General features: G+C 39.7%; 1 protein-coding gene and 2 long non-coding RNA genes across 4 annotated transcripts in view; 1 reads left to right on the top strand and 2 right to left on the bottom strand.

Moving 5' to 3' along the window:
* The window catches only part of LOC122553160, a 57,192-nt gene extending 42,197 nt beyond the window's left edge, over positions 1-14,995 (bottom strand). Inside the window, exon 1 of the long non-coding RNA XR_006312622.1 lies at positions 14,776-14,995. This is a non-coding gene — a long non-coding RNA (uncharacterized LOC122553160). The remainder of the gene's footprint in view (positions 1-14,775) is intronic.
* The window catches only part of LOC122553132 (synaptopodin-2-like), a 126,828-nt gene that overhangs the window by 35,676 nt on the left and 63,215 nt on the right, over positions 1-27,937 (top strand). For both annotated transcript variants that reach the window (XM_043696708.1, XM_043696698.1), the window contains exon 2: positions 18,012-18,163. In XM_043696708.1, the coding sequence (XP_043552643.1) occupies positions 18,012-18,163 (152 nt within the window). The remainder of the gene's footprint in view (positions 1-18,011; positions 18,164-27,937) is intronic.
* The window catches only part of LOC122553152, a 9,660-nt gene continuing 4,634 nt past the window's right edge, over positions 22,912-27,937 (bottom strand). The window contains exons 2-3 of the long non-coding RNA XR_006312620.1: positions 24,852-24,960; positions 22,912-23,240 (exon numbers count right to left, since the gene is read on the bottom strand). This is a non-coding gene — a long non-coding RNA (uncharacterized LOC122553152). The remainder of the gene's footprint in view (positions 23,241-24,851; positions 24,961-27,937) is intronic.

The raw sequence follows: 27,937 nt of genomic DNA, 5'->3' as shown, positions 1-27,937 counted from the left end.
ATTTTGGGAAAGCAAATCTTAGCAGGACTTATACACCTAATGGTAAGGTCCTAGGGAGTGTTGCTGAACAAAGAGACCTTGGAGTACAGGATCATAGTTCCTTGAAAGTAGAGTCACAGGTAGATAGGCTAGTGAAGAAGGCATTTGTGTGCTTTCCTTTATTGGTCAGAGTATTGAGTACAGGAGTTGGGAGGTCATGTTGCGGCTGTACAGGACATTGGTTCGGTCACTTTTGGAATATTGCATGCAGTTATAGTCTCCTTCCTATCGGAAAGATGTAGTGAAACTTGAAAGGGTTCAGAAAAGATTTACAAGCATGTTGCCAGGGTTGGAGGATTTGAGCTATAGGGAGAGGTTGAAGAGGCTAGGGCTGTTTTCCATGGAGCGTCGGAGGCTGAGGGGTGACGTTTACTGAAGTTTATAAAATCGTGAGGGGCATGGATAGTATAAATAGACAAGGTATTTTCCCTGGGGTGTGGGAGTCCAGAACTAGAGGGCATAGGTTTAGGGTGAGAGGGGAAAGATGTAAAAGAGACCCAAGGGGCAACTTTTTCATGCAGAAATGCATGTATGGAATGGACTGCTAGAGGAAGTGGTGGAGGTTGGTACAATTGCAACATTTAAAAGGCATCTGGATGGCCATATGAATAGGAAGGGTTTAGAGGGAGATGGGCTGGCTGCAGGCAGGCGAGACTAGATTGGGTTGGGATATCTGGTCAGCATGGACAAGTTGGACCAAAGGGTCTGTTTCCATGCTGTACATCTCTTTGACTCTATGACTGTATTTCACCAGTAATTAGACATTAATGTGAAGGCTTCCAAGCATAGTAAATACTAAGCAGGAAAAGACCCAAATCCTTCTAATTTAGTTTGTATGCTCCTGATTTTCACATGACACATGTAGCAGCAGAAATGCAGGTTAATATACAATACAATATATGGTACAAGGGTGGCATACTCCTTGAGCTTTCAGAGCAAGCCATGCTGAAAAGTGTAAGGAACTAACACTCTCTGAAAAGTTTCCAAAAAAGGTAACGGTTTCTATAATGATTGAACATTTTGTCATGCCAGATTTATGGATTTGTTTATCAGTCAGGATTTATCTGGTGCCTTACATCATTATATATATTTCAAAACAGAGGAAAGAAATATTTATCTTTTATTGAGAATTTGGTACAAAACCTTGAAGAGTGTTATCACTAAAACCTACAACTTCTTTACAAAATCACAGTGATATATAATGTAAAAACAGTTCAGAATATGCTGCAGTAACTGTATTTGTCAATTAATGCTGTTTTCTAATGTTTCTTGCCAGTGTTCTTATTTTGAAGACATTAGGTTGCCCAGTTATTTTTAAGAAATAGTGGACTAAATGCATCATTGTTTCTTTTGGATATTTGCAGTCTGAAAATATAAATTAACTTGAAGTTTTCAATTTCATCTGAATATGGACATGGAAAATTCCTGTGTGTTGTTTGAACTGCTCAAGCTATATTTGGACTCTGGTAGCTATGCTTGGTAAAATCAAAATTAAGATCACATGATAAAGTGCTGTTGGTACAGAATAGACGAGTCATTACCAAATCTGAAGGGAAAAATTAGGTTGAAATTAATGGAGCAGGAATTCTGTGGTCTGTTTATTTTGTCAGAGACCTTCAAGCATACAAGTTAAAAAAAAGTGTTTAGCTCCATACATTGGTGGAAAAATAAGCTGATAACAAGAACAGCAGGGGATCTGGGACCTTAGTGAACAATCAATGAGACTGAAAACTTGAGAACCGAACAAATGGCATCACTGAGAAGGATGTTGAAATAAATTGCATTATCTTTCAGGGTTAATGAAGAATTTTAATTATGCATTTTGGGAATGGAATGCATGTTACCCGATTAAAATGGAGGGAATATTATGGCCGTTGATTTGTGATTTCTTGATATATACAGTTTATGAATTACTGTGAGCAGAACAAACTCTTTGCCCCAGTGTTGAAAAGCAAACATCAGTTGTGCCTGGAGGACATGAATGTGATGAAAGACACTCTTTGGTCTGTCTGAAACTTGTTCCAGTGTAAAGAGCTGACCGCGTTAGAGTGTTGCAGACTTCCACATTCCATTCCAAGGCCCAGGACTACAAGCTGAGGGATGCACTATAGCTTGGGGCAGCTGTCGCCAAGACACAGTCAGGAAAGACTGCCCTCTAGGGTCTTCCTACCAAAATGTAATGAAGGTCCATTCAGTTATCAGACCCTCTTGATGCCTCAAAATGAACACAAATAGTTTCTTGCATAAGTAGGAAAGGCTTTTGCTTTTCTTTCTGCAACAATAGAGAAGCTGTGAGAAATTCTATTACTTTAGGTCTATTTACTCTACAAAGATGTTTGGTAGTAACCCTAACTTCACTGCACTCAATTCAGATGAAATGCTCATGTTCAGCACAGTTTTGTTATCAGGTCTGATACTGGAAATTCAGGTACCTATCATTCCAACACATGCCATTACCACCAGTGCATAAATTTACAGTTCATTACAAAGTTCCCAGAATACAGATTTAATGTGCAATATTTTGCATCAGAAGCATTGGGAGTGAAAAAAAATCTCTCCAAAAATCTGGGTCAAATTCAGTTCAAACTGATACATTGCCTCTCTGCCTCTACACACACACTGTCCTTTGTAATTGAAACATGCTTAGACAGTTTATGTTAACACACATTTTGTTTTAGACTAACGTGCAGAGAAGGCTTCCTGCATGACAGCACAGATGCAGCCAGTAGATATGTTCACACTCCTCTTCAGTACATACGAGCATTCTGTATGTTATTACTGCATTCGTTAACTTAGATAGGCTTAATACAATGCATTTAGTGTAGAAAAAGCTCATAAGGTGCTTCACTGAGGACAAACTTATTTCAGGTCTTTGGCTTTGCATCATTAGGTGAGGAAATAAGATTTTACCAAGTCTCAAGAGAGGGACAGTGGAAGAGTTTAAGTAGGGAATTCAAGAATATGAGGTCCACTGAACTGATACTTAATGTGACTAACATTTGTACTCAGGAAGAGGCAAAATGCAGAAAATATTGGTGTCATATGAACAGAATGTTCTGGGGCTGCAGGCATTACAAAGATGTGGAGACTCATAACCATGAACAAACTTAAAAATGAAAATAAGAATTTTAAACTGTCGCCACTGGAAGTTCAGGAGGTAGGGTAGGTCAGTATGACTGCAGGTTAGTGCGGATTAGTTTTTGTGTGAGCAGTTTAAGTGAGCTCAAGTGCATCCTTGACAGATTTAAAAGGAAGATAGAGTGGAGAAACAAGAATTTACTTCTTGGTATTACCCCAAAAGTAAGTATGCAAACTCACTACCTCATCTCTTCTACCTAGAAGTTGGCAACAGGAAATGCATGGAAGTAGCATGCACCTATAAATTCCTCTCCAAGCCACAAAGCACCCTGACTTAGAAATAAATTGCCACTCTTTCAGCTGTCACCTAATCTTGGAACTCCCTTCCCAACAGCATCTACCCAAATGGACTGCTCACCACAACTTTCTCATGGACATTAGGATGAACAACAAATGCTGGTCTAGCCAGTACCCCTGAATGAACAAAGAAAATTGGATTAGATTCCATACAGAATGGAAACAGGCCCTTCGGCCCAACAAGTCCACATCGACCCTCCAAAGTGTAACTCATCCAGACCCATTCCCCTACATTTACCCCTGACAAATGTACCTAACACTATGGGCAATTTAGCATGGCCAGTTCACCTGACCTGCACATCTTTGGATTGTAGGCGGAAACCGGAACACCCGGAGGAAACCCATGCAGACACGGGGAAACGTGCAAACTCCATACAGACAGTTGCCCGAGGTTGGAATTGAACCCGGGTCCCTAGCACTGTGAAGCAGCAGCGTTAACCTTTGAGCCACCGTAATCCTCCAAAATGAGCATAATCTGCTAGCCCAGCATAACTCCTTCATGGGCAATCATGAATCTGAAGTTTCTGGACCGGCCACAGTTTAGATATATAACCTTCAGTTACTCAAGCTGAATAATAACTTGGGGTTATTGCTATTTTCAAGAGTAGATAGAGTTACACATGAATGCCCATCATCACATATTTTGTTACAAGTAAAGAAACATAAAATGTGGTTATGTTATGACCTATTAAGCCTTTTCTAAAAAAAAATCATCTCTTTTCCTCTCATGATGTGTTCTTCTTTGGCTGTGGATTTGTTCCTTCCTTTAATTGAGTGTTTCTTTGCTACATTTCGAGCACCATATTAAGGCAAGTTGATGTTGATAACGTAACTATACGGTGTGAAATGTACCAATGATAACAGTCAAGTTGCAACTTCAGCCTCAGGCTGCAATGTTAATTTCTACCTTTCTGTATGCAAAGTAGTCAGAGCTGCAAAGTTGAGCAGGATATTGCAGTGAAAGAGTAATGCATACCTGTAGCAGGCCTGCTAAAGAAAATGGCAAGCAGTTGCATTTCAGTAGCTTTACTCAGGTCTGCCATTTGCTTGGTCACTTGCAGCCTCATATACAATCTCCTGTTCAACCGCCGAATTTTGAGGGGAGTGGATAACAATTTTCTAGATCAGACCTAAAATACAGATATAAACTTGTCTGGAAGTTAGCGCAAAACAGGTAAGAAAAAAAGTACAGCCATCATGGGCCCATAGGGTTGTTCTCTCTCACTGGAGAGAGACAACTAATGGTGCTTTAACCAGAGAGACACCAGTCTCAGGCGAGGGAAGAGATTGAAGAGGAGAGTCCTTTATAGTAATCTCAGCCAGTGCAGGAATTGACTCTGTGCCGTTGGTGACACTGCATCAAAAACTAGCTGTCCAGCCTTCCAAACAAACCCCAACTGACAAATAATAGTGAATTGACAGGCCCTAATATATATTTCCTGATTATGTTTTCCATTGAAATAAAAAAAAATTCCTGTCTTTCCAAAGCCAGCAATTCTTAATTCTCATACATTTCAAATTACTTTCAGACATTTTTGGCTCACTTGTCAGGTTTTGAGCCAGATGATCAAATATTTGAAAATTGTGTTGTTGCTTGTTCATTACACTAATGACATAAAACAAACCTTAACAGGAGTTTTACTTGAACTCAAAGTTAAATAGCAATAACTATATTAAGGAGCCTCCAGGACAGCTGCAATTTATCATGCCATTTCTAAGTGAACAATAAATACAATTTGGTGAAAAATGTTAGTTTTGTTGAGTTATGACATAGATTCAAGACCAGATAGGTTTGGACTTGTATGACATCATGACGTGACATTCCAGATTAAAGCTGTCCACTTTGCCTTCAGTTTTTCTCTCTCTCTGTAATGAAGTCCGTTTAAAGTCCTCAATTAGTCACTTATGTTTATGGCAAGTGCATCAGTAAGAGCATAACCCAGACTGTGTTTGTAAAAACTGTGATTTTTGAGGCTCTGTAGTTACTATAATCAATAAACATCGAGCTCTGTCAACATGAACCTGATTCTCTATGGTATATGGTATATGAAATTACATTTATAAAACCAGAAAGTGCATCAAGTTTTGTCTCATTGGTTCCTGGATTAGAAAATTGTATTTTCAAGTCCCATTGTAGGGACTTGAGCATGTAAATTCAGCTAATCTCCTGTGTGGTATGGAGGGACATGATATCAAACCAAGACTCTGTTTACCTCTTGGGTGGATGAAAAAGATGCCATGACACCATTTGACAAACTACAGGAAAGAGATCTCACAACTGAGACCCATAGCAGATAATTAGCCTCCTTATATCATTGTTGTACCCAAATTGGCTACTACATTTCCTAACCTGCAACAGTAACTTTATGTCAAACGTACTTCATGGTCTCTTACATATTTTGGGAGTTCCGAAGTTGTATAAATATTGTTATGTGAATGAAAGTTATTTTATATGTTTTAAATTTTTTCATGTTTGTACTACTGTATTTGGCACTTCTGGTATTAAATCAGAAAATTTTTAAAAATCTAAGTTGGCATAATCATTTATATTCTTTGTTAAACAATCAACATCCATCATGGTCACACTCCATAACAGTGAAATACTAAAAGATATGAAATGCCTGACAGGTAATGACTGCATGCCCAGATGCCATTAAATAACCTGACTGTTATTCAACTATCTTTTCAATGTCGTCCATAACTAATCATGGCACTCTTCACTCCCACCATATAACAAAATACTTCTGCATGTTTTCTAGTTTTAAAGCTAATTTTGTGAAACTGGTCCACTGTCAACTACATCATTGCTGAATCAAATTTTTTTGGTTAATGTGTGAGACGTCAGCACATGACAAATAATAAAATTTTAAATTTGGAGGGAGACAGCAAAAGGCCATTGTATGGAGAAAAAAGGTTTCAAATTTATAGTACAATTCAGAATATTCTGCTTTTGGCAAACAATTATCTGAAACCAAATAGGAATCAGACTGAAACAATAGTGTGTCATAGATGAGAATTTGTGAGGCAGCATGATACTAGGTGGAGATTTACTGCTGGTATTTGTTGTAGACTTATGCATTGCAGTGTGAACAGAGCAGCCCATGCGAACCTGGAATTGATAGGCACAAATGTTGATCATATCTTTAGAAACTTATCAGCTTCCTGTTAAGACAGGCAGTATTTTAGATGTAGATGATCTTGCTAACAGACTGGTATTAAGTTACTGGTATTAAACTCAGTTCAATGTCAAGAAGTGCTCTTAGGAAGGGAATGAGATGGAAGGGAGGGTGTTTATGGGGAGAAGGAAACAGCCCTGAAGCCATAAAATGCTGCAGGCAAACTAAATTAGTGCAAAGTAGGTCCACTGCTCCCTAGTGTGCGGAAGCTCAACACTTTGGAGTTGCCAGCCCATCTGATTGGTCGGTAGCTCCAACCATTCTGGCAGCACCAGGGTTTGATAGTGGACCCTGCCAAGATTGCATCCAGTCAAAAGACCTAGGTCTCAATGGATCCCAGACCCAGGTAAGGGGCATTGGATGATGAGAATTATACATTTTAGTGGGTGGTGAGGTGTTTAGGTTTTAGAGTTAAATGTGTGGAGAAAGGATGGAGGATACTGTCTTGCCGAGGGTGCCAACTAAAGTTATCCCATGAAAGATAGCATCTTCCCTTCTTGCATGCAGTTTTAAAAACTGATTATAAACCTGTCCTCTCCTGCCCATGTCATGATGAGGGCAGAATAACTGAGGTGATTTGTGCTTTTAACAAGCCTAATTGACCCTTAATAATTTATGTTCAGGTGATGGATGGGCTGCCAATTTCAGCAGCTACCCACCTTCCCTATTCGGAGGTAAACATAGTGTGGGTAAAAGCTGGTGGTTGGGCACTCAACCCATTTACCTTACTCCCTTCAACAGGGACATGGACAATCCAACAGAATTTCTGATCGAAGCCAAACAGGATGCTTTGTAATCTTGGTGGTTTCCAGAAAGGTTATCCAGAGCATTTCACCAGAGAGGTTTGTTGGACATTGCAGTAACATCAGGGATAATGTGGGCAAGGCTAAGTTTAATGGATTACATGCTGAGAAATAATGTCCTGATGAACAACATATAAGTGATAGGAAGGGAACCAAGATGGCACCTTGCAATACATTGGAAGTGACCGTAAAAGCAGAGACAGATGAATGAATAGTGATGTGAGACAGGAACAAAAACCATAAAAGGGTAATAGTATGTGAGGAAATGTTAATAAAAACAAGGGCAGATTACACTCTACAGAGACAGTCAGATGACATATTGGTGATTGGAGGGGTTCTCAGGGCAGTTCGAGAGACAAAATCCAAACTGAAAGAATTCAAACAGAAAGCTGTGGGCAGAGTGTAGAAGCTGGGCTGTGTTTGGAAAAATGTAATTGTACTTAGTTACTGTTGGACTTCTCAAATGGTCTCTACCTCTACTGTAATTGCCTTTGCTGTGGAGGTGCTGGTGTTGTACTGGGAGGGAGAAAGTCAGAAGTCAGATGACACCAGGTTATGGTCCAACAGGTTTATGTGAAGTCACAAGCTTTCACATGCTCCTTCATCAGATGAAGTAGGTGGGTGGGGAAAAGAGGGAGTAGAATCGAATAAATGGAGACAGAGTCTAGAGAAAGAGAGAAAATAAAGGGAAGCAGACAAAGGGATTGCTGATACTAAGTCAGGAGAGAGATAAATACTGAATTGGTGTGCTGATCCCAGCATCTCTATGAGAGGTCTTTTTAGCCTTCTTTTCCCCAAGGATAATTGTCCCAATTTCTTAAATCTATCCTGATAATTGAAGTTTCTCATCCCTGGAACCTTGCTTATAAATTGCTACTGCACTCTCTTCAATGCATATGCTTCCTTCCTACAAATATGGAGCCCACAATACTTCAGTGATGTTAAACAAGTGACTTTAGCAAAAACCTCACTGGTTGCAGTCATAGAAAAATGTTTGTGGTTGTTCAAGGTCAGTCATCTCAGCTCCAGGATATTTCTGCAGAAGTTTGTCAGGGCAATACCCTCAGCCCAACCATCTTCAGCTGCTTCATCAATGACCTTCCTTCCATCACAAGGTCAGTAGTGGGAACGTTCACAAATAATTGCAAAATATTTGGCATGATTCAGGACTCCTCAGATACTGAAGCAAGATATTCAGGCTTGGCAGACCAGTGGTAAATAACATTGGAGCCATTCAAGTGCCAGGAAATGGCTATATCCAAGAAAAGATACCGTAACCATTATGTATAATGACATTACCAATGCCAAATTTCCCTTTATCATCATAGGACTTACTTTTGACCATAAACTGAACTGGAGTAGCCAGATAACTGACTACAAGAACAGGTTAGACACTGAGAATCGCGCAATGAGTAAATTATCTCCTTACTCCCCAAAGCCTGTCCACCATATACAAGATTCAGGTCAGGAGTGTGATGGAATATTCTCCACTTGTCTGGATGAATGCAGCCCGAACAGCATGAAAGAAGATTGACACTATCCATAAAAAAAATTAGCCCATTAATTGGGCCCACATCTACAAGAATGCACTCCCTCCCCCACCGACCCTCAGAAGCAGCAGTGCGTACCATCTACATGATGCATTACAGAAATTCACCAAAACTCCTTAAGTAGTACCTTCCAAACCTAAGGCTGCACCCATCTAGAAGGACAAGGGCAGCAGATACATGGGAGCAGCACCACCTGCAAATTCCCTTCCAAGCTACTCACTGTCCTGGCTTGAAAGTATATTGCAATTTCTTTACTGTCACTGGGTTAAAATCCTACCCTAATCCTTCCTAATAACATAGTGGATCGACATGCAGGAAATGAATTGCACTGGTTCAAACAGTCAGCTCACTACCACCTTCTCAAGCACACTAGGGATTGGCAATAAATGCTCGCCCAGCCAGTAACGCCTACTTTGCTTGAGTGAACCAAAAAGAAATAGCTCTCATGGGAGGCCATTATCCTTCAGGTTATAACTTCCTCTCATTTATTTTCTTTTTTGTCACGTCACTCTATCTTGGTTCATTACAATGCACCAGCAAACTCTTATGCAGAAGCTATTTTGAAAAGTCTGAGAAATTGTATCTTTGTGAATAGAACATTAGATTGATACAAATGTGCGGACATTTTCTGTGATTTTCTGCATGGACAAGTTACAAAATGCTCATTTAAACTCATTAAAGAGGTTAGTATTGACTTTCCACTGTGAAAACCTAAATAGGCAGAGATGTGTAATCACTGACTGATCTGATATCATCTATTTTACACAATTGCCTAAAATCACAATTATTCCCTTTCAGAATTAATTGTTATAAGGAGAATCTGATAGTGATGTAGTATGAGAAATATCACAAAGTAACTGCTATTTGCATCTGATCTGAGTCAATATCCCTGCATCTCTTCATGCAGGGATATTGACTCTCACAAAGCTTCCTCTGATCTAACTAATTAATCTGTCAGAGCTCTCACAATGAGTTAAGCAACAGTGACATCTACTGAACAGGAATTATATAACATATTGACATCTTAAATTGCGTATATGATAGGCTTAAATTTACAAGGAACACTTCCCCTTTGTCCTCAGTTAAAAAGTCGGAGAGAATAATTAATTGGGTGACCTGAACATATTTTATGGTCAATTGGACGTTAATGTGCTGAACACAGGAACAGGGCATCCTGCCTCCAAGAGGTGCTGGTAAATCAGAAGCTGGCAGCACTCCAGCTGTCCAGGACAGAGTAGTGCAACATTGGATGGGGACTCAGTCAAGTGTATGGGATTCTCAACAGATGTCCAGCTGACAGGCCCTGGTGAGGGACAGTGTAAAGTGAAAGGGTATGGCCATTGTGCCAATTGTTGAGAGCAACATTTGGGGATGGAGTTAAAATCACTTGGTAAGTCTCACATGTACCCAGTTAAGAAAAGACCAGCATCATCCCAACTTGCCATTAACCTGTCAACCCAATGAATTCTACCAGGTCACTATTCTGGGTACCTCTTGCCACTGGTTAAATTTTAGCAGTAGTGAGATGAGGTGGGAAACAATTATCCACTGAACAGCCTCAATTGTTCCACTGGCAAACTGGGCGCTGAGTGATACCCCTCGCTTTTAAGATAGTAGTGGCAAGAGTAGGTGGTAGGTACGCTGTCTACTGACTTTAATGGACCCTTCTTCCTTCATATCCACAAGTGGGGAGGAATGAACCCCAACCCCACTCCACCAATGAAGTGTATGATTACTGCACATAGAACTTCCATTTTGAAATACTTCAGCTTCAAAAGATAATTTTTTTCCTAGAAAGTTTCAGTGAGATCCATATCAGAATAATAACTAAAACTTCTTAAATCTTTTGACCAAGGTTCGTGTTTAGCAAACATGGCACCCAGACCTACTGATCCTGCAAGCAGCAAGACCTAGAACGTTTTGAATCTTAGGCTGATAAGCAACAAACAACATTTGAGTCACATAAGAGCCAGAATATCACAATTTCCAATAAGAAATACTTCAACCAACTTCCCTGGACATTCAATGCCATTACCATCCTCCATAGCTAACATTTTAGAAGTCTCAATTGACCAAGAGCTTAATTGAACCAGCCATACCGACACTGTCGCTGCAAGAATAGGTCACACACTGCACAGTTTGCAGCAAGAGTCTGGTACTGGAAAAGCACAGTCGGTCAGGCAGCACAGAAGAGCAGGAGAGTCGACATTTTGAGCCTGAGCTCTTCATCAGGAATGCTTATGCTCAAAACACTGGTTCTCCTGCACATCGGATGCTGCTTGACTGGCTGTGCTTCTCCAGCACCACACTCTTCGACTCTGACCTCCAGCATCTGCAGTCCTTACTTTCTCATAGTTTGCAGCAAGAAATGTACCTCCTGACTCTCCTAAGCCAGTTATAATCGAAAAAAAATCACAAATTGGAGGATGATAGAATTGTCTGGATGAGTACAGCTTAAACACAATCCAAGAAGCAGCCGCTTGACTGGCAATCCAACTGTTATCTGAAAAAACTTGCTTCCTCCAACGCTGATGCACACAGTCTACAATCCATAACATGTGGTGTGAAGATATATTGTGTGGGAGTGTTTGGGTGTGTGCGTCTGGGGGATTCTGGGGAGGATGGTGGTGGTGGTGGCTTTAGGCAAAAGTGAGGACTGCAGATGCTGGAAACCAGAGTTTAGATTAGAGTGGTGCTGGAAAAGCACAGCAGGTCAGGCAGCATCCGAGGAGCAGGAAAATTGACGTTTCGGGCAAAAGCCCTTCATCAGGAATAGAATGATATTCCTGATGAAGGGCTTTTGCATGAAATGTCCATTTTCCTGCTCCCCGGATGCTGCCTGACCCGGTGGTGGTTTTAGGCTGGCCGAAAACGGGATTTTCAGTAATAACAGGGTTTGATAGGGGCAGATGTATTGGCAATATTCCCACTGAAGGGCAATACAAACGTCAATGGTCATAAATGTAAGATAATCATTAATAAATTCATTAGGTCAATCAGAAAAAATCTTGACCCAGAGACTGGTTAGATTGTGGAACTCATTACCACACAGAGAAATTGAGGCAAATAGCATAGATGAATTTAAGGGAAAGCAAAGTAAACATGAGGGGAAAAAGAACTGCAAAGATAAGTATCTAGGGTTACATCAGTTAGAGTGGGAGAAGCTTGTGTGAAGCATAAACACCTGCATAGACCAGTTAAGCTGACTGGCTTGTTTCTGTGCTGTAAACATGATTTAATTATTACTGAGGGAGGCATTTCAAGCAATTCACTAGAAAATGATGCACACTTCTTTAAATAATGCCAATGGATTTGTTGTATTCACCTGAATTGTCAGACAACACCTCAGATGCATTGGTGGTTCTGAAGTGGCATCTAAAATAATGAAGTAAGCTGCAGTAGTGCACTGAAATAGCACCAGGCTAGATTTTGAGCTTAAGTCTGCAACAAAAACTTAATCCACAACTTTCTGATTCAACAATTCTGTCAATGAGATAAGAGTTTATGCATGAGATCAGCACATGAGAAATTGAACTGAACATCCTTATAGAAAACAAATCAGACAATTAACTCCTTTTACCTTCAATGTTTGAGAAAATTCTACTGCATTCAATGGGAATTGAAAATTTAATTTGGTGGGAAAGTGCGTAAAGTCATCTGTATTTAGATTTAATTATAGAATACATGACTTTCATTATGCAGAAGCTATCTTTAGACAGAGCTGGGAACTTTTACATTTGCATCGACCAAAGCTTATTTATGAGTATAAAACACAAGACAGCAGTACACTGAAGAGCTAATATGATAATTTAAAAAACAAATTTATTCTTGTATGGTATATGGGCATTACTGACAAGGTTAGCATCCATAACTGATCTTGAATTGAGTAGCTTGATAAATAATAACAGAAGGCAATTAGGAGTTGACCATATTGCTGTGAGTTGTAGACAAGTCCACGTAAGAATAACAGATTTCTATCCCTAAAAGACATTAGTGAACCAGATGAGTTTGTACAACAATTGAATGATAATTTCATGACCATCATTACCAAGACTAGTTTTCAGTTCCAGATTATTTTACTAACTGAATTTAAATTTGACTACCAGTGTGGTAAGCTTTAAAACAATTTTGAGCCTCAGTCTCTTGATTGGTAGTGAAGTGACATTACTACAATGACACCATTGGCAACGACTTACTAATTTCTTAGTTAGCAGATTTTTACTAGATTTTAGAATCCTATCAGATTTCATGGATCGGCTGGAGTAGCAGTAAGAGACAATGGCATTTGTATCCTGGAACATTAAGCTGCCAGTCCTGTCCATCCCTGTGCCGTGTCTCTATAATTGCTATGATATCCCAGTCCTATGTTTCTAACCATGCCCGGAGTTCATCTGCCTTCCCTGTCAGGTACTGAAATAAATGCAGTTTAATTTATCAGTCCTACCTTGTTCGCTGCTTTGTGCCTGCCTGGCCTGATGGTTTGTCTCACTCCTTTTCCTAACGGTTCTAGTCTCAGGTTGATCTCTGTCTTCACTATCGCCCTGGGTCTCACACCCTCCTTACTAGTTTAAATACTCCTGAGCAGCTCTAGCAAATCTCCCTGCCAATATAGTTGTCCCCTTCCAATTCAGGTGCAATCCATCCTTCTCGTACAGGTCTCTTCTACCCCAGAAGAGATTCCAATGATCCAAAAATGTGAATCCTTCTCCCCTGCACCAACTCCTCAGCCATGCCTTCATCTGCTCTAGCTTCCTATTCCTATCCTCACTAGCATGTAGCACTGGGAGTAATCCAGACATTACTACCCTCAAGGACCTCCTTTTTAAATTCCTGCCAAATTTCCCATATTCTCCCTTCACAATCTCATGTTTTTCCCTTCCTATGTTGTTGGTTCCAATATGTACAATGACCTCCTGTTGGTCCCGCTCCCCTTTGAGAACATTCTGCACCATCTCTGAGATATCCCTGAACCTCTTCCCAGGGAGGCAACACACCATTCTGATTTCTCACTGTCAGCCACAGAAACATCTGTCTGTGTCTCTGACTAGAGAGTCCCCTGTCACAATGGATCACTTGACACCTGATGTACCCTTCATTACATTAGAGCCTGCCTCACTACCAGAAACTTGGCTGTTTGTGCTACATTCCCCTGAGAATTCATCACACCCTGCATTTTCCAAAACAACATACTTATTGAGATGGGGATAGCCACAGAAGATTTCTGCACTACCTGCCTACCTCACCTGGCAGTAACCCATCTATGTGACTGTATCTGTGTTTCTTTCTCCCTTCCTATTACTGCCACCTATCACACCCCTCACTCTTTAAATTCCTCATTGCCTCTAACTTATTTCAGTACCTGACAGGGAAGACAGATGAACTCCGGGCATGGTTAGAAACATAGGACTGGGATATAAAAAAGAAACATAGGACTGGGATATCATACAATATGATAAAATTTGCAATCAAAGATACTTCCTGCAGACATAATCATCAGTAACATGGAAATTCTCCCTAATCTCCCACATCCGACCAGAAGAACACATCATTCTTCTAAAGGCCATCTTTGCACCTTAACAATCTACAGACCCAGAAAATAGCACAGTCTTATTGTTCTAAAAAACACTCTTCCAGGCTAACTTAGTTCATATATTTTATAAGTTTAAATTTTAATCAAGAGACAGATTTCAATAAAACATATAACCAAAAAGAACCCACTCAACTCACAATTAAAAAAGACAGCAAGGTTACATTTAAATACCATGCACTTACCTGCTCCTGTGCTATAAGGTATCCCACATAACTTCCTCAGACAGCAATGCTGGATTTTCCTTTTTTTCTCTCTCTATCTCTCTGTGTCTCCCTTGTTTTCCCCACAGTTCCAATACAACACAACAGCTTATAAAATAGTAAATACTGCGTCTAGAATTCAAGGAAATCAGCTCCAACAGCTAAAATACCTCACAAAAGGAGCAGCTGTTATAGCCATAATTATTTCCTATCCTCCATCTTGGATTACCCAGAATCCTTTCTCATTCTTCCATTAGTAAGAGATCAGAAAATGCAAGAGCTAGAAAAAGATATTTTGCTTCAGTCTTCAAAATGGGCTATTATAAAAGACACAGGAATACCAAGAGTTTGGAGAAAGAGTGAAAGTGCATTAATTTTGTTTAGTGCAAATAAAAAGAAAGCAATGAATAATACAAGCCAAACAAAGAAATAGACTGAAATGGATTTGACCTGACAATATTCAAAGAACAGAGGGAAAATGTATGTATAAGCTGTAATGTAGTTTGCTGGATTCTTGAATAATATCAGAGGCTTTAAAGAGTTGCATTTTTACATTATTACCTAAACAGGAAGAAAGAGCAAATGAAATGAAATTTTCACATCTGAAAACTTATTGCAGTGCAATATGGAGATCAGAATAAGTCAATACTTTAAAAAATCTAAACCAATAAAATGGAATTGACATTGCTTTGTGAAAGGCGGGCATTATTTTATGGTTAAGTAATGTAAGAATTTATTGACAACAGTCACGACGGTTTGAAATAGATGAGGACAGATGTGGCATGTCATGATTTTCATAACAATGTTGTCATGTATAGTGCTTTTCTTCACCTGAAGAAAAGCTCCTAAGGCAGAAGTGGTAGTGAAAAGGTTGCTCAAACGCAGGGGGTGAAATAAGAAAATCAAGTAAAGTGGGATGTTTTTCAGAAGAAAACTAAAACTGCACAACCAATGTTAATTGAGACAAGAGCAAGATGTGCTGAAAATCAGTCAAAATCCATGGAGTGTATAGAACGGAATAAGAGAGGACATAAGACAGGAGGAGGAATTTATATTTGGAGTGCAAGCGGGCATCAGAGCCGCCCCACATTTGCCACGGGACTATGCCTACATCGGTAAAACTATAGGAATTCATTTTGTGTTTTAAATGGCAGCCGCAGCTTAAACCCACAGAACTCGGCAGCTGCCGGTCCACCCACATGACCGGGAGATGGGAGCCAGAGGACAGATCAAATCCACACTAGGCCAGACACTAACCATGACTCATAGACCGAAACTCCGGAACTAATTAATATGGAAACCCATCTCCTAATTAAATCAAGAGACTGACTGAAACACACCCATATTCATCAATACAGAACCATCCTGACATAAAGGACAGGCATCCACCAGACAAGAACGAACAGACTAATACACACCAGCACCCCAAGGGAACAAAGGGGGGTGCTAGCCCCAGCCCTCACAGAGAGAGACAAGCAGATAGTACCCGGACCCGTTTACATAATCCAATTAGCACCCTATTGTGTGTACACTGCAACTCTCCTGGGACGGCAGGAAACTCACCATTTGCACCTACTCCAGCGATGATGGAGAACTATCATCCCATTCAAACTCAAAGTCCTCACATCCTGACAAAGAAAGGTATATAATGTGTAGCAGCACGTGGGAACAGCAGAACAGCCGAGATTGGGACCTCGGTTGGTCTCCGCTGGTGTTACTGTATCAATAAACGTTACCGATTGTTGAATCGCACTCTGGGCTCGGACTGATATCATTTCATCTGCGCTAACAGGAGAATAAGGATTTTAAAGTCACTTTACTAAGAGTCAGTCTTATTAATGAGGTTGGTGATGATGGTTGAAATTTTAGCTGTACAGTATCATGATTGTATTGTCAATCCCAAATGTGAGAGTGAAAGAGAAGTTCCTATGTAGTCAGATCTCGTACCAAAAGGAGTAAAGAATCTTATGTCATAGAAACATAGAAAATCAGGACCAACAAAGCATCACTCAATCCATCTGCCATGCTTCACCATTCAGTCTGGAATTATGGCTAATCTTCTATCTCAACACCATATGCATACCCTCCTCATTCCCTTGTTATCTTTAATGTCTTTAATCTACCTGTTTCTTTTGTCCTTTTAGAACAGTGCTTTGATTGATTTCTTAATAAATAATTAACTATATGTATTTATTTTATAAGTATATGTATTGCGCACATACTCACACAAACATACAAATAAATATTTGCTATCCTTGCCAGTCTTGGTTTCTCAGCCTGGGTTGTCACCATTGCTTTCTGCAATGAGGCTAAAGGAGATATTGAGTGTGATGGAGGTAGATTGGAGAGTGTTTAGTGGTGATGCAGGAACCACAGACATGGTGAGGTGTCCCTAGTGAGTGTGTAGGAATAACAGAGGGCAGAAAAGGTTAGTAGTTTATGAAGATGAAATGAGTGAGAGTCATTGAGTGGACATGATGCATGCACCAGTGAGAATTGGAGTGCATGAGCCTTGGTGAGAGGTGTGTGCAGTGGCACAGTGAGAGAGAGTGCTGGCCCCGTGAATGTGGGGTAGCAGAAAAAGGAAGCACTTATTGCAGAAGATGATTGACCTAAGTTCTGCATGGCTGTCCATTCCGTTTAGCCCAGGACATAGCACTGACCCAACTTTTTCTCATGGGCAGGACGGAGGAGTCTGGTGCATGGCCTCTTTTGGCACAGTGTTTCTCTCCATCACCCCAACCACAAGTATCTCCAGGTTTCCACCCACTAAGCAGGGAGCTAGCTTGCCTTTTTCTACCACTTCCTCAGTAATAATTGTCAAGCACCACAAAACAAGGAGTAATTTGTCGTTTGCAGTATCTGGAGTCCTGGGGTTTAAATATTGTACTAGCACCACAAAAACCACAAGGTCTGGTAGTGGCAAATATTTCTGCCTTTTTTTTTTGCTGCCTGCTTCCACAAAGGAGTCCCATTGTATAATTAATGAGGTGGAATACAGAAGATTGAATGAGAAATGGCATTCTGAGTCACAGAGCCCAGATGGAAAGGCTTTCACTGGTCAAAACAATTTAACTAAAAATGAGAAAATTTAGCTGAATATGTCTGAAGAACTACTTTTGTTCTTTTAAATTGTACTTTGATTGGTTCCAACAGAATTTTAAAATCATACAGTTTTCTAGCTGCAACTGTTCAGTGTGTGTTTGTCATGTTTCTAGGTCCGGAAGAAGAGTAAGGCCTGCAGAGCTGGACTATGTGAGGGAGATGAAATGATCTCAATCAACGGTAAACCTTGTTCGGAATTAATCCATTCAGAAGCCATGCAACTGATTGATGGGACAAGTGAAAATCTACAAATCCTGATTAAAAGGTAGGGCTATTTACACTGAAAAACAACAAATGTATCTTTTAATAGCCATTTTATTATTTACATTTTACAACAATAGAATTCAACATTGAAGTAAGGAATTTAGCTTTGATTTAGTCAATCACTTACCTCACTAAAACATCTAGTTTATGTAGAATGCTGTTATTGAAGTGCGCTCAAAATAGTCAGATTCTTTCTATTGAAAGTAGTTGTGCTTTACATTGTGTACATATTACAGATGTTGGACTTCAAACACTTTAGAGCACTGGAAACCTCATGTGGTTAAAGGTTATATTTCCAAGTAGAAAATAATGTCCATGAAATTCAGTCAAATTGGAAGGCTAGATGCTTACCTACATTTCCAGGGGCATGATGCACCAACAGCCAACATCTGCGCACCATTCTGCAAAGATATGTGTACATGCAGATGTAATGAATAACTGACTTGGTGCTATAGTGTTAACACACACCCAGTCAGCTGATGTAACATCAGGATCCCAAACGTTGAGAATAAATGTGCAAACAGAGTATACAATTTTTAGTCAGCTGAATAGAAGGGTGAATATGCAAGATGGGGCCTGCTGACACATACATCTTGAATACAAAGAAAAGAATTTTTGGAACTTTTTCTATTGAAACGTGGCTGGAAGTATTTGTGAATTTTTTTTTTGGTGATGATTTGGTAAGTTCTTGCATTTGCCAGAGAACGTTGCTTCATGCTGACATAGATTGGATGACCTGTATATAAAAACTCTGCAATGGGAATGGAGTCAGCAATGACAGAGCCACTGGATCTGCAGCTAGACAAGAAGATAAAAGAGTCTGAGGCAAGTTCAAGATCTGACCCACCCTCTCTGCCAACTTGGAGTCAGATGCCTCCATGCTCATTAACAGTGACAGGAAGATACCTAGCAGGCCAAAGTCAGCATCTTGGCATGCATTTAGCACTCTCCTATATATTCAAAAAGGTCCAAAGCTAAATCTTTGATAGAGTTCATAGAGTGCATTCAGAACCGTTTCTTGGAACAACATGTTCTGGGATCAAATAGTGATCTATTTTAGACTAAGCAGTGCGTAATTAAACCAGATTTATTAATTACCTCATCATAAAGCATTTTCTTCATAATGTTATGCCTTACTGGGGCAGTATACTGGTAATCAAGTCTCACTATTTCTGGAATCATTACTAAAGCTAGATTTTGTGGAAGTACACCTTATTCTCCAATATACCTGATCTTCAGACCCTGATTGACAGAAAGCATGGGCAAGTTATTATACTTAATACAAATTAATATTTATTACAAGTAAATGGACACTAGCGAGAGGTAATCAAATCATGAACCATTGGCATATAACTCTACTAGTTAAAAATCTTTAATCTCCCTTCAGGACTTATACACTTAATGGTAAGGTCCGAGGGAGTGTTGCTGAACAAAGAGACCTTGGAGTACAGGTTCATAGCTCCTTGCAAGTGGAGTCACAGGTAGATAGGATAGTGAAGAAGGCATTTAGTATGCTTTCATTTATTGGTCAGAGTATTGAGTACAGGAGTTGGGAGGTCATGATGCGGCTGTACATGATATTGGTTATGCCACTGTTGAAATATTGTGTGCAATTCTGGTCTCCTTCCTATCGGAAAAATGTTGTGAAACTTGAAAGGGTTCAGGAAAGATTTACAAGGATGTTGCCAGGGTTGGAAGATTTGAGCTATAGGGAGAGGCTGAACAGGCTGGGGCTATTTTCCCTGGAGCGTCGGAGGTTGAGGGGTGAACTTATAGAGGTTTACAAAATCATGAGGGGCATGGATAGGGTAAATAGACAAAGCCTTTTCCCTGGGGTGTGGGAGTCCAGAATTAGAGGGCATAGGTTTAGGATAAGAGGGGAAAGATATAAAAGAGACCTACTGGGCAACTTTTTCACGCAGAGGGTGGTACGTGTATGGAATGAGCTGCCAGAGGAAGTGGTGGAGGCTGGTACAATTGCAACATTTAAAAGACATTTGGATGGGTATTTGAATAGGAAGGGTTTAGAGGGATATGGGCTGGGTGCTGGCAGGTGGGACTAGATTAGGTTGGGATATCTGGTCGGCATGGACGAGTTAGACTGAAGGGTCTGTTTCCATACTGTACATCTCTATGACTATATGACTCTCCTCACAATGGTGGACACAAATGGAAAACAGACATTGGTGCTATAGATGAAGGGGAAATTTGGAAAGCAGTTCAGTGGTTTCTGTTCACAGGATCTTCTGGGATGTTTCTTGTGCTGATATGAAAGGTTCTTCTCAGTCTTCCTTCTTTGGATGCTTCGACTGGTTTGCAGGAGGCACAGAGTGGCTAATTCAAACTTATAAAATATTACTGACTCATGAAGTAAAAGGCAGAGCTTTAAACTGTTTTTTGAAAGAAGAATAACTGGCTTTCTTCAGGCTTCAAATGGCATTCACTGGAGAGAACAGAGAGCTGGTGGAGATCAGATAACTTATTCCTATCCTGTACCCAGCCCCAAGGTATTCAGCTACCTGTGGACCAATCACTACCTCACAGATCTATCAGCTACATATTGTTGTTTAAATATACATTTGTACATATTGGCTTCAGTTCATCTGCACCTTCTCTTACTAATGCCTGACCTATGCTTACAATGAATTTCAGGTTGCTTGCTTTTAAAATCTGCAGTAATCCTTCAACAATCTTTGGTTTATAAAACAGTTCTTTTCCAATTTCAATCCACAATCAACAATACTGAAGAATAAAATTATACTATCTTTACAATAAGAGTGATCATAATACGATGGAATTTCACATTTGATTTGAGGATCTGAAATATAAATCTGAAACTAAAATGTTAAATCTAAATAAAGGGAATTACAGAGTATGAAGACAAAGTGAAAATAGATTAGATTAAATTCCCTACAGTGTGGAAACAGGCCATTCAGCCCCACAAGTCCACACCGGCCCTCCGATGAGTAACCCACCAAGATACATTTCCCTCTGACTAATGGGCAATTTAGCATGGCCAATTCACCTGTGGAGGAAACCGGAGCATCCGGAGGAAACCCGCACAGACATGGGGATAATGTGCAAACTGCACACAGACAGTTGTCCGAGGGTGGAATCGAACCTGGTTCCCTGGTACTGTGAGGCAGCAATGCTAACCACTGAGCCACCGTGCCGCCCTGAAGAGGTAAAATAATAGAGGTGATGGCAGACATTTAAGTGGATAGTTCCTAACTCTTAAAGATACATTTCATTGAGAAAGAATAAAAATACTACAAAATGATGCATCAAGGAAGTTAATTAGTCAATAATATGTTGAGTAAGGAAGTTAAGGATCATATTTAATTGGTAGTAAATGAGAGATTGGCAAACTATAAAACTAGTAAAGGATGACAAAAGAAAGAATGACAGAAAGTGGAGTATGAGAGAAAACTCACAAGAAATATTTGATAAAAATGGTAAAAGATTCCATAAATACTTCACAAGGAAAATAGTGACTACGGTGAATGTTGATTCTTTAATGAGTGTGATTAGATAATTTAAAATCAAAACAATAGAGACTATGAACAAATATTTTGTATCTGTTTCACAGTATAAAGAATAAAAGGCACTCCCAAAATAATAGAAAATGAAACGGCAAACGGGAGGAATGTAAAGCAATCATGACATCATGATTGTGGTAAATATGGACTATTAGTTGTCCATTTCCATCATCTGGTTTTAATAATAGACTTTCATTGACTCAAATCGTTTTAAGGAAAGACATTGTTAAATAAATGGGGATAAGGAAAACTATCTGAACTAAAATTGACCTGTTATGAAAACAGATTGAAACTAATCAGGTGTGAAGAAAGTCATATGTGCTATTTATATTTTATGTCTGTGTGGTACATTTTACATATTAAAGATGGATTTTGAGCAGCAGAACTGGAACACGGTCTCTTTTTGCTCTCACTTAGAAGGGACAAAGCAACTACTGACAACAAAATGTGATAACTATCTGAATACTGAGATCTCAATGATATTACTCCAGGGCACCATTATCAATAATGGTTTCAGGCTAACACCTTACACCTTCAGGACAACTTCTTGATATAGAAAGTCATCTTAGTTTAAACTGTCACAAGCAAAGCATCTCAAAGATCAGTTTTGTACTCAACTATTTACAAACTATAAGGGACAATGAATTACAAAAAGTCAGCTTGCAGTCACATCAAGTAAATAGGAAGACAAATTGAATGTTTGTCTGTATTGCAAAGAAAATGGATTATATTAGTGATGCCATTACCACAGCTGCACAGACACTGGTGTGATCAAGCTTAGATTCTGTGGACAGTTTTGGTTTCCATATTTAAGGAGAGATATACTTGCATTGGAGGCAGTTCAGTGAAAGTTAACTGCTTGATTTCTGGGAAGAAGGAGTTGACTTACGAAGACAAATTGAGCAGGTTAGGCCTCTATTCTTTGAAGGTTAAAAGAATGTGAGATAATCTTAGTGTAACATATAGGCTTTAAAGGCGATTTGACAGGTTAAATGCTGTGATGATGTTTCCCAAGATCATGATAGACTTCTCAGAGAAATCTAGAATTGTGTGTTTGGAATTCTTTTCCATAGAGAGCGAAGGAGGCTGGATCATTGAATATCTTCAAGACTGAGTTAGACAGATACTTGACTGAAAATGGTGTCAAGAAAGGACAGCAGGAAAGTGGAATTAAAAATAATTAATACTTAAAACACTTCATTGAGAGGTCAATGCACTTTATTTGCAATGTCTGTCAATAATGGTTTCAGACTAACACCTTACACCTTCAGGACAAGTGAGTTTAATGAGATTGGGTGACAAACAAGAGAGTCAAGGTCATAACATCAACAGCTTACACTCCATGCCAGATATCAAGACTATTGTGTGCTGGGAGTTGAGAAGGAGCTTAAAGCAGGAACATACTACCATTCTCAATACCTGCAGCATCATTGATGCCACAGACCCCACTGCAGCTGCTCTCATGAGGGCTCACGAGATGCTGGTGTCCTCGACCATCTCCAACCTGTTCTGCTTGCTTCGACTATGCACTACCTTGTCCTGTGAGAGAGAAAAGAGAGAAGAGTGTCAGTTCTTCTTATGGACGGTCTTTGGGAAATAGCCAGCTGAATTTCTGAGCTATGTGGAGGCAGAGAGAGCTGGGTTTGAGCCTTTGTCAGTAGAATATCTAGTTATAAGATATCACTTTTGAATATCAGGCAGTGCTAGTAGATCATAGATGAGATGTGATACATTGAGCTGTGTGAGAGGCTAATGGTATAAGGAGTAGGAGATGTCATATGACTTTGAGTACCTATATGAGATCCATAGACCTTTTGTGGCAGTGCTACACAGTCGATGGTCTCAGATTTCAGGAGTTGACTGGCCATGTCACCTGCTTCCTCTCCTCTCCATTCTGAGCTTGATCCTTTGGGTTTCTAGCATCCCAGTGGGATTGTGACATTTCTTCGCTTGCTTACCTGCAACATTAATGCCTCCATTGCCAAATCCATTACTATGGGTCCCTTTGTCCAGATATTTACTTTCCAAATGTTTACATTTCAACAACCTCTTTGAGTAATTTCCCTTTAAGATACATTCTGCCTTTTATAGTCACATGTAGATTGTGCCACATGGTCTATAAACAGTGCACCTGGTTATTTTCCAAGTTCATTAGCAATATTCAGGACCAGCTATGGAGGCACACTAGCCACAATCATGCACATGTTGTCCAGCTCGATTGCAATAGGCACAGATAAGCTAGGAGTTGTGACCCTCATAGTCAAAAAATTGCTATCCAATTCCTCACGCGGTGAACAAAACCTGTTCATTTGCAAATCATTTCTTTGCAGCATTGTGGGAGCTGTTTTATGTCACATTCAGGCCACTAGATGGAGAATCATTTGGAAACAGGATATTCCAACTCATAGGGACAAGAAAGAAATGGCATCATTCAACTCATCTGATTCAAATGACACTAGTTGGCAGCCTTTGATAAAGTTGTATTACAGCAGCGAAATAATTTGTGAGTCAGGTCATCTCACTCTCTGAGCTGGGGAGACCATGTGATAGTAAGTTGGTCATGATTGACAGTATAAAATGAAGGATGGGAGGAAACAACATTTAGGAAAGCACTGATGTTGCACATTTCAAAAGGGGCTGAGCTTTTGTGCTTGTCAAAATAATAAGCGTCACTATTAGGAAAGTGAATATTTGACATTTCTCACACTTCTCCTTGGCATCAAACACTTCTGAGTAAGGTATGGCATGAATTGGAAGAAAGTTAAAGCTCCACCTACTTTGTTCCAAAAGAACACCCCAAGGTGACTTTTCTATTCTTAAACATTATCTATCCTTCTAGCTTTCCACTGTCACAGTCTCATCCAATGGAAACACAGATTGGAATACTTGGTAGGGAGGTCAATGCATATTATTTCAGTGTCCCTAACTTTCTGGTTAAGTTGGGCAGCTATGAGTCAGGCATATGGCTACCTCATCCGATTCTTCATGTCAGGACCAGTCTTCATCTTTAACATTGTCAATAACATTGAATTCAAGAGATTAAAGACTTCTTACTTGATTATTTTCACAGACAATTTCTGACTTTTGATCTTACATTCAGCCACTAGAATTGCACAGTAATAATTAATGATTTAAATCATAATTGAATACCTTGATAAGATGCATTAAGAATCTGAATTATAATTTATTCTTCTTTCTTCATGTCTGATCATAACAAGTTTCAATGAATTCCCAGCTGTACGTGTATGTAGAATAGCTGCTAGAATGTTATGAAAAAAACATTTAAAACATAACAAAATAATAATAAAAAGATGATAAGTTTGCTAAAGGGTACTTTTGCATAATAAATTTACAAAAGTATCTGCTGCTATAGGAATTTAACGCCTTAAAGAACAAGTTGCTCTACTAAATGAGCTAATATTATAGAATTCCTGTTCACTAACACAGTAAGGTTTAACCTATAATTCATTTTAAATGTATGTGCCACTTCATAGGCATTTGTTATTGCTTATGTATTAATACTATCAAAATGCCTTCAAAGGTTAATTTAATGATTGTGGAAGTTATAGATTTGACCTTTTAACATCCCTGTTTACAATTTAATTGAATTGCCATTTGCTTCCACTTTCTTTCATGTTTGATTAACTTTGGTTTGGCTGGCAATAAAGGGGCTGTAATTCCGAATGGTGTTTCAAAGTGCAGTTTTGTAAAAGCTCAATGTTGTGGAAGCAGGCCACTTGGCCTATTGAGTCTACACTGACCCTCTGAACAGGATCTCACCAAGACCCCATAATCCTGCATTTCCCATGGCTAACCCACTTAGCCTGCACATCCCTGGTCACTGCTGCCTCACAGCGTCAGGAACCCGGGTTCAATTCCAGCCTCAGGCAAGTATCTGTGTGGAGTTTGCATGTTCTCCAGTGTCTGTGTGAGTTTGTTCTGGGTGCTCTGGTTTCCTCCTACAATCCAAAGATGTACACGTTAGGTGAATTGGCCATGCTAAATTGCCGGTAGTGTTCAGGGATGTCTAGATTAAGTGTATTAATTAGGAGTAAATGTAGAGTAAAGGGGTAAAGGGAATAGGTCTAGGCGGGTTACTCTTCAGAAGGTCAGTGTGGACTTGTTGGGCCAAGTGGTCTGTTTCAACATGGGCATTCTATGATACTGTGGTCAATTTAGCATGGCTAATGCACCTAACCTGCACATCTTTGGAGGAAACTGAAACCTATGCAGACATGGGGAGAATGTGCAAACTCCACATAGACAGTTGCCTGGGGGTGGAATCAAACCCGGGTCTCTGACATTGTGAGGCAGCGGGGCTAACCAATGAGCCATCATGTTGCTCCCCCCTGTTCTTCCAGAGCTTTTCATCATTTTGAATACCTGACTTAGTAGTGCTTCACAGATGCAATTTTCGCCCATGATTTCTATGTCTTCAATGTATATTTAGTAAATTAAATGCGAAACCTGTTACCTGATGCAGACAATTGACTGGTTGGTGCACTTCCTCCATGTCAGCAGTCTAAATGCAATCTCTTACCATTGCATGACAAACTTTAGCCTCAACACGCTAACCAGAAATGTATGCAAAAAGACAGATTTAGCATTCAGAGTTCTGCACATTTTTATGTTTCTCAGGTATATCAAGATTATAAAACATTAAAATTCTGACTAGATATTGATTTAAATCATGATGTTAAGCTTGGAGTATGAGACACTAAATTAAGCATTCAAACCAAGTCTATGCACCTACTGAAGCATTACATTTAAGCAACATCTGTAGCACCAAATTTCAATAATTCTTTGTCAGAACTTATGCTTTAGTACATGCCTTTCATAGTCTTGCAAAGCGACTGATACATGCTCAGCAGCAGGAAAGACACAACCCTTTCCCCATCACCAGCTCTATTTATAGGCATTATCAATCACTTACACATTAGTTACTAGTTCACTTCTTGTTAGAATTCTAGATGTAGTCAATGTTTACAATAAAAATATAAAAATATACAAAAATAAAAGTATAACAACATGGGAGCAGAAGTTGACCTGCTTTGTCATTCTCGATCGTGGTTGATCATCTACATCAACGTAATTTTTTTGTTTTATCCTCAGATCCTTGATGTTATCAGTTGGTAGAAATCTATCAATCTCTGTCTTGAACTTGCTTAATAAATGAGCTTCCACAACTCTCTAAGGAGAGAATTCCAAAGATTCACCCAAGTGAAGTGGTTTTTCCACATTTAAGTCCTAAATGGCTCGCATTTTATTCTGAGATTGTATCACTGTTGACAGATTCACAGCTATGAAAACATTTTTTCTCCATTTAATCTTTCTTTCCCTTATATGCTTCTGTAAGCTTTCATGAAGTTGTCTCTCATTCCCCTAAACTTAAGAGAATATAGACTTAGTCTCCTCAATCTCCCCTCAGGGCAGCACTGCAGCTAAGTGATTCACCTTGCAGCTCCAGAGACCCTGGTTCAATGCTACCCTTGGCGACTGTCCATTTGGAGTTTGCATGTTCTCCTCATGTCTATGCAGGTTTCCTCTGGATGCTCTGGTTTCCTCCCACAGTTCAAAGCTGTGAGTTGGCCATGCTAAATTGCCCATAGTGTCCAGGGATGTGCAGGCCAAGTGGATTAGTCATGGGAAATGCAGGGTTGTAGGGATGGGGAGGGATGCCCTTTGGAGAGTTGGACTTGATAGGTAGAATGGCTTGTTTCCACACTGTAGAGATCTATGATAATGCTATCAGGAATCAATCTGGTTAACCTTTGTTGCAAGTATATCATTCCTTTAGTAAGACAACCAGAAAAATGTAGACATTTCTTCAGGAGCAGCAATCCAGTGTTCTTTACAATGAAAGTCTTTGCTCCTCTTACAATAAAAACTCACATTCTATTTGTCTTCTGAATTACTCACTGCATCTGTATGCAAGCTTTCAGTGACTTAAGAACAAGAACATCCAAGTCCCTATGGACATTATCACCTTCCAACCTATCTAATCCCTCTACACCTCCATGCGCCATGACCAGGGCCTCCAAGCCCTCTGTTTCTTCCTCTCCCGACATCCCCAACAGTACCCTTCCACTGATACTCTCATTCGTTTGGCTGAACTGGTCCTCACCCTTAACAATTTCTACTTTGAATCCTCCCACTTCCTCCAGACCAAAGGGGTAGCCATGGGCACACGTATGGGCCCCAGCTATGCCTGTCTCTTTGTCGGCTACATAGAACAG

Source organism: Chiloscyllium plagiosum, chromosome 1 (assembly GCF_004010195.1).
Source record: "Chiloscyllium plagiosum isolate BGI_BamShark_2017 chromosome 1, ASM401019v2, whole genome shotgun sequence".
Taxonomy (NCBI): domain Eukaryota; kingdom Metazoa; phylum Chordata; class Chondrichthyes; order Orectolobiformes; family Hemiscylliidae; genus Chiloscyllium; species Chiloscyllium plagiosum.
This window is presented reverse-complemented; position numbering and strand designations above follow the sequence as displayed.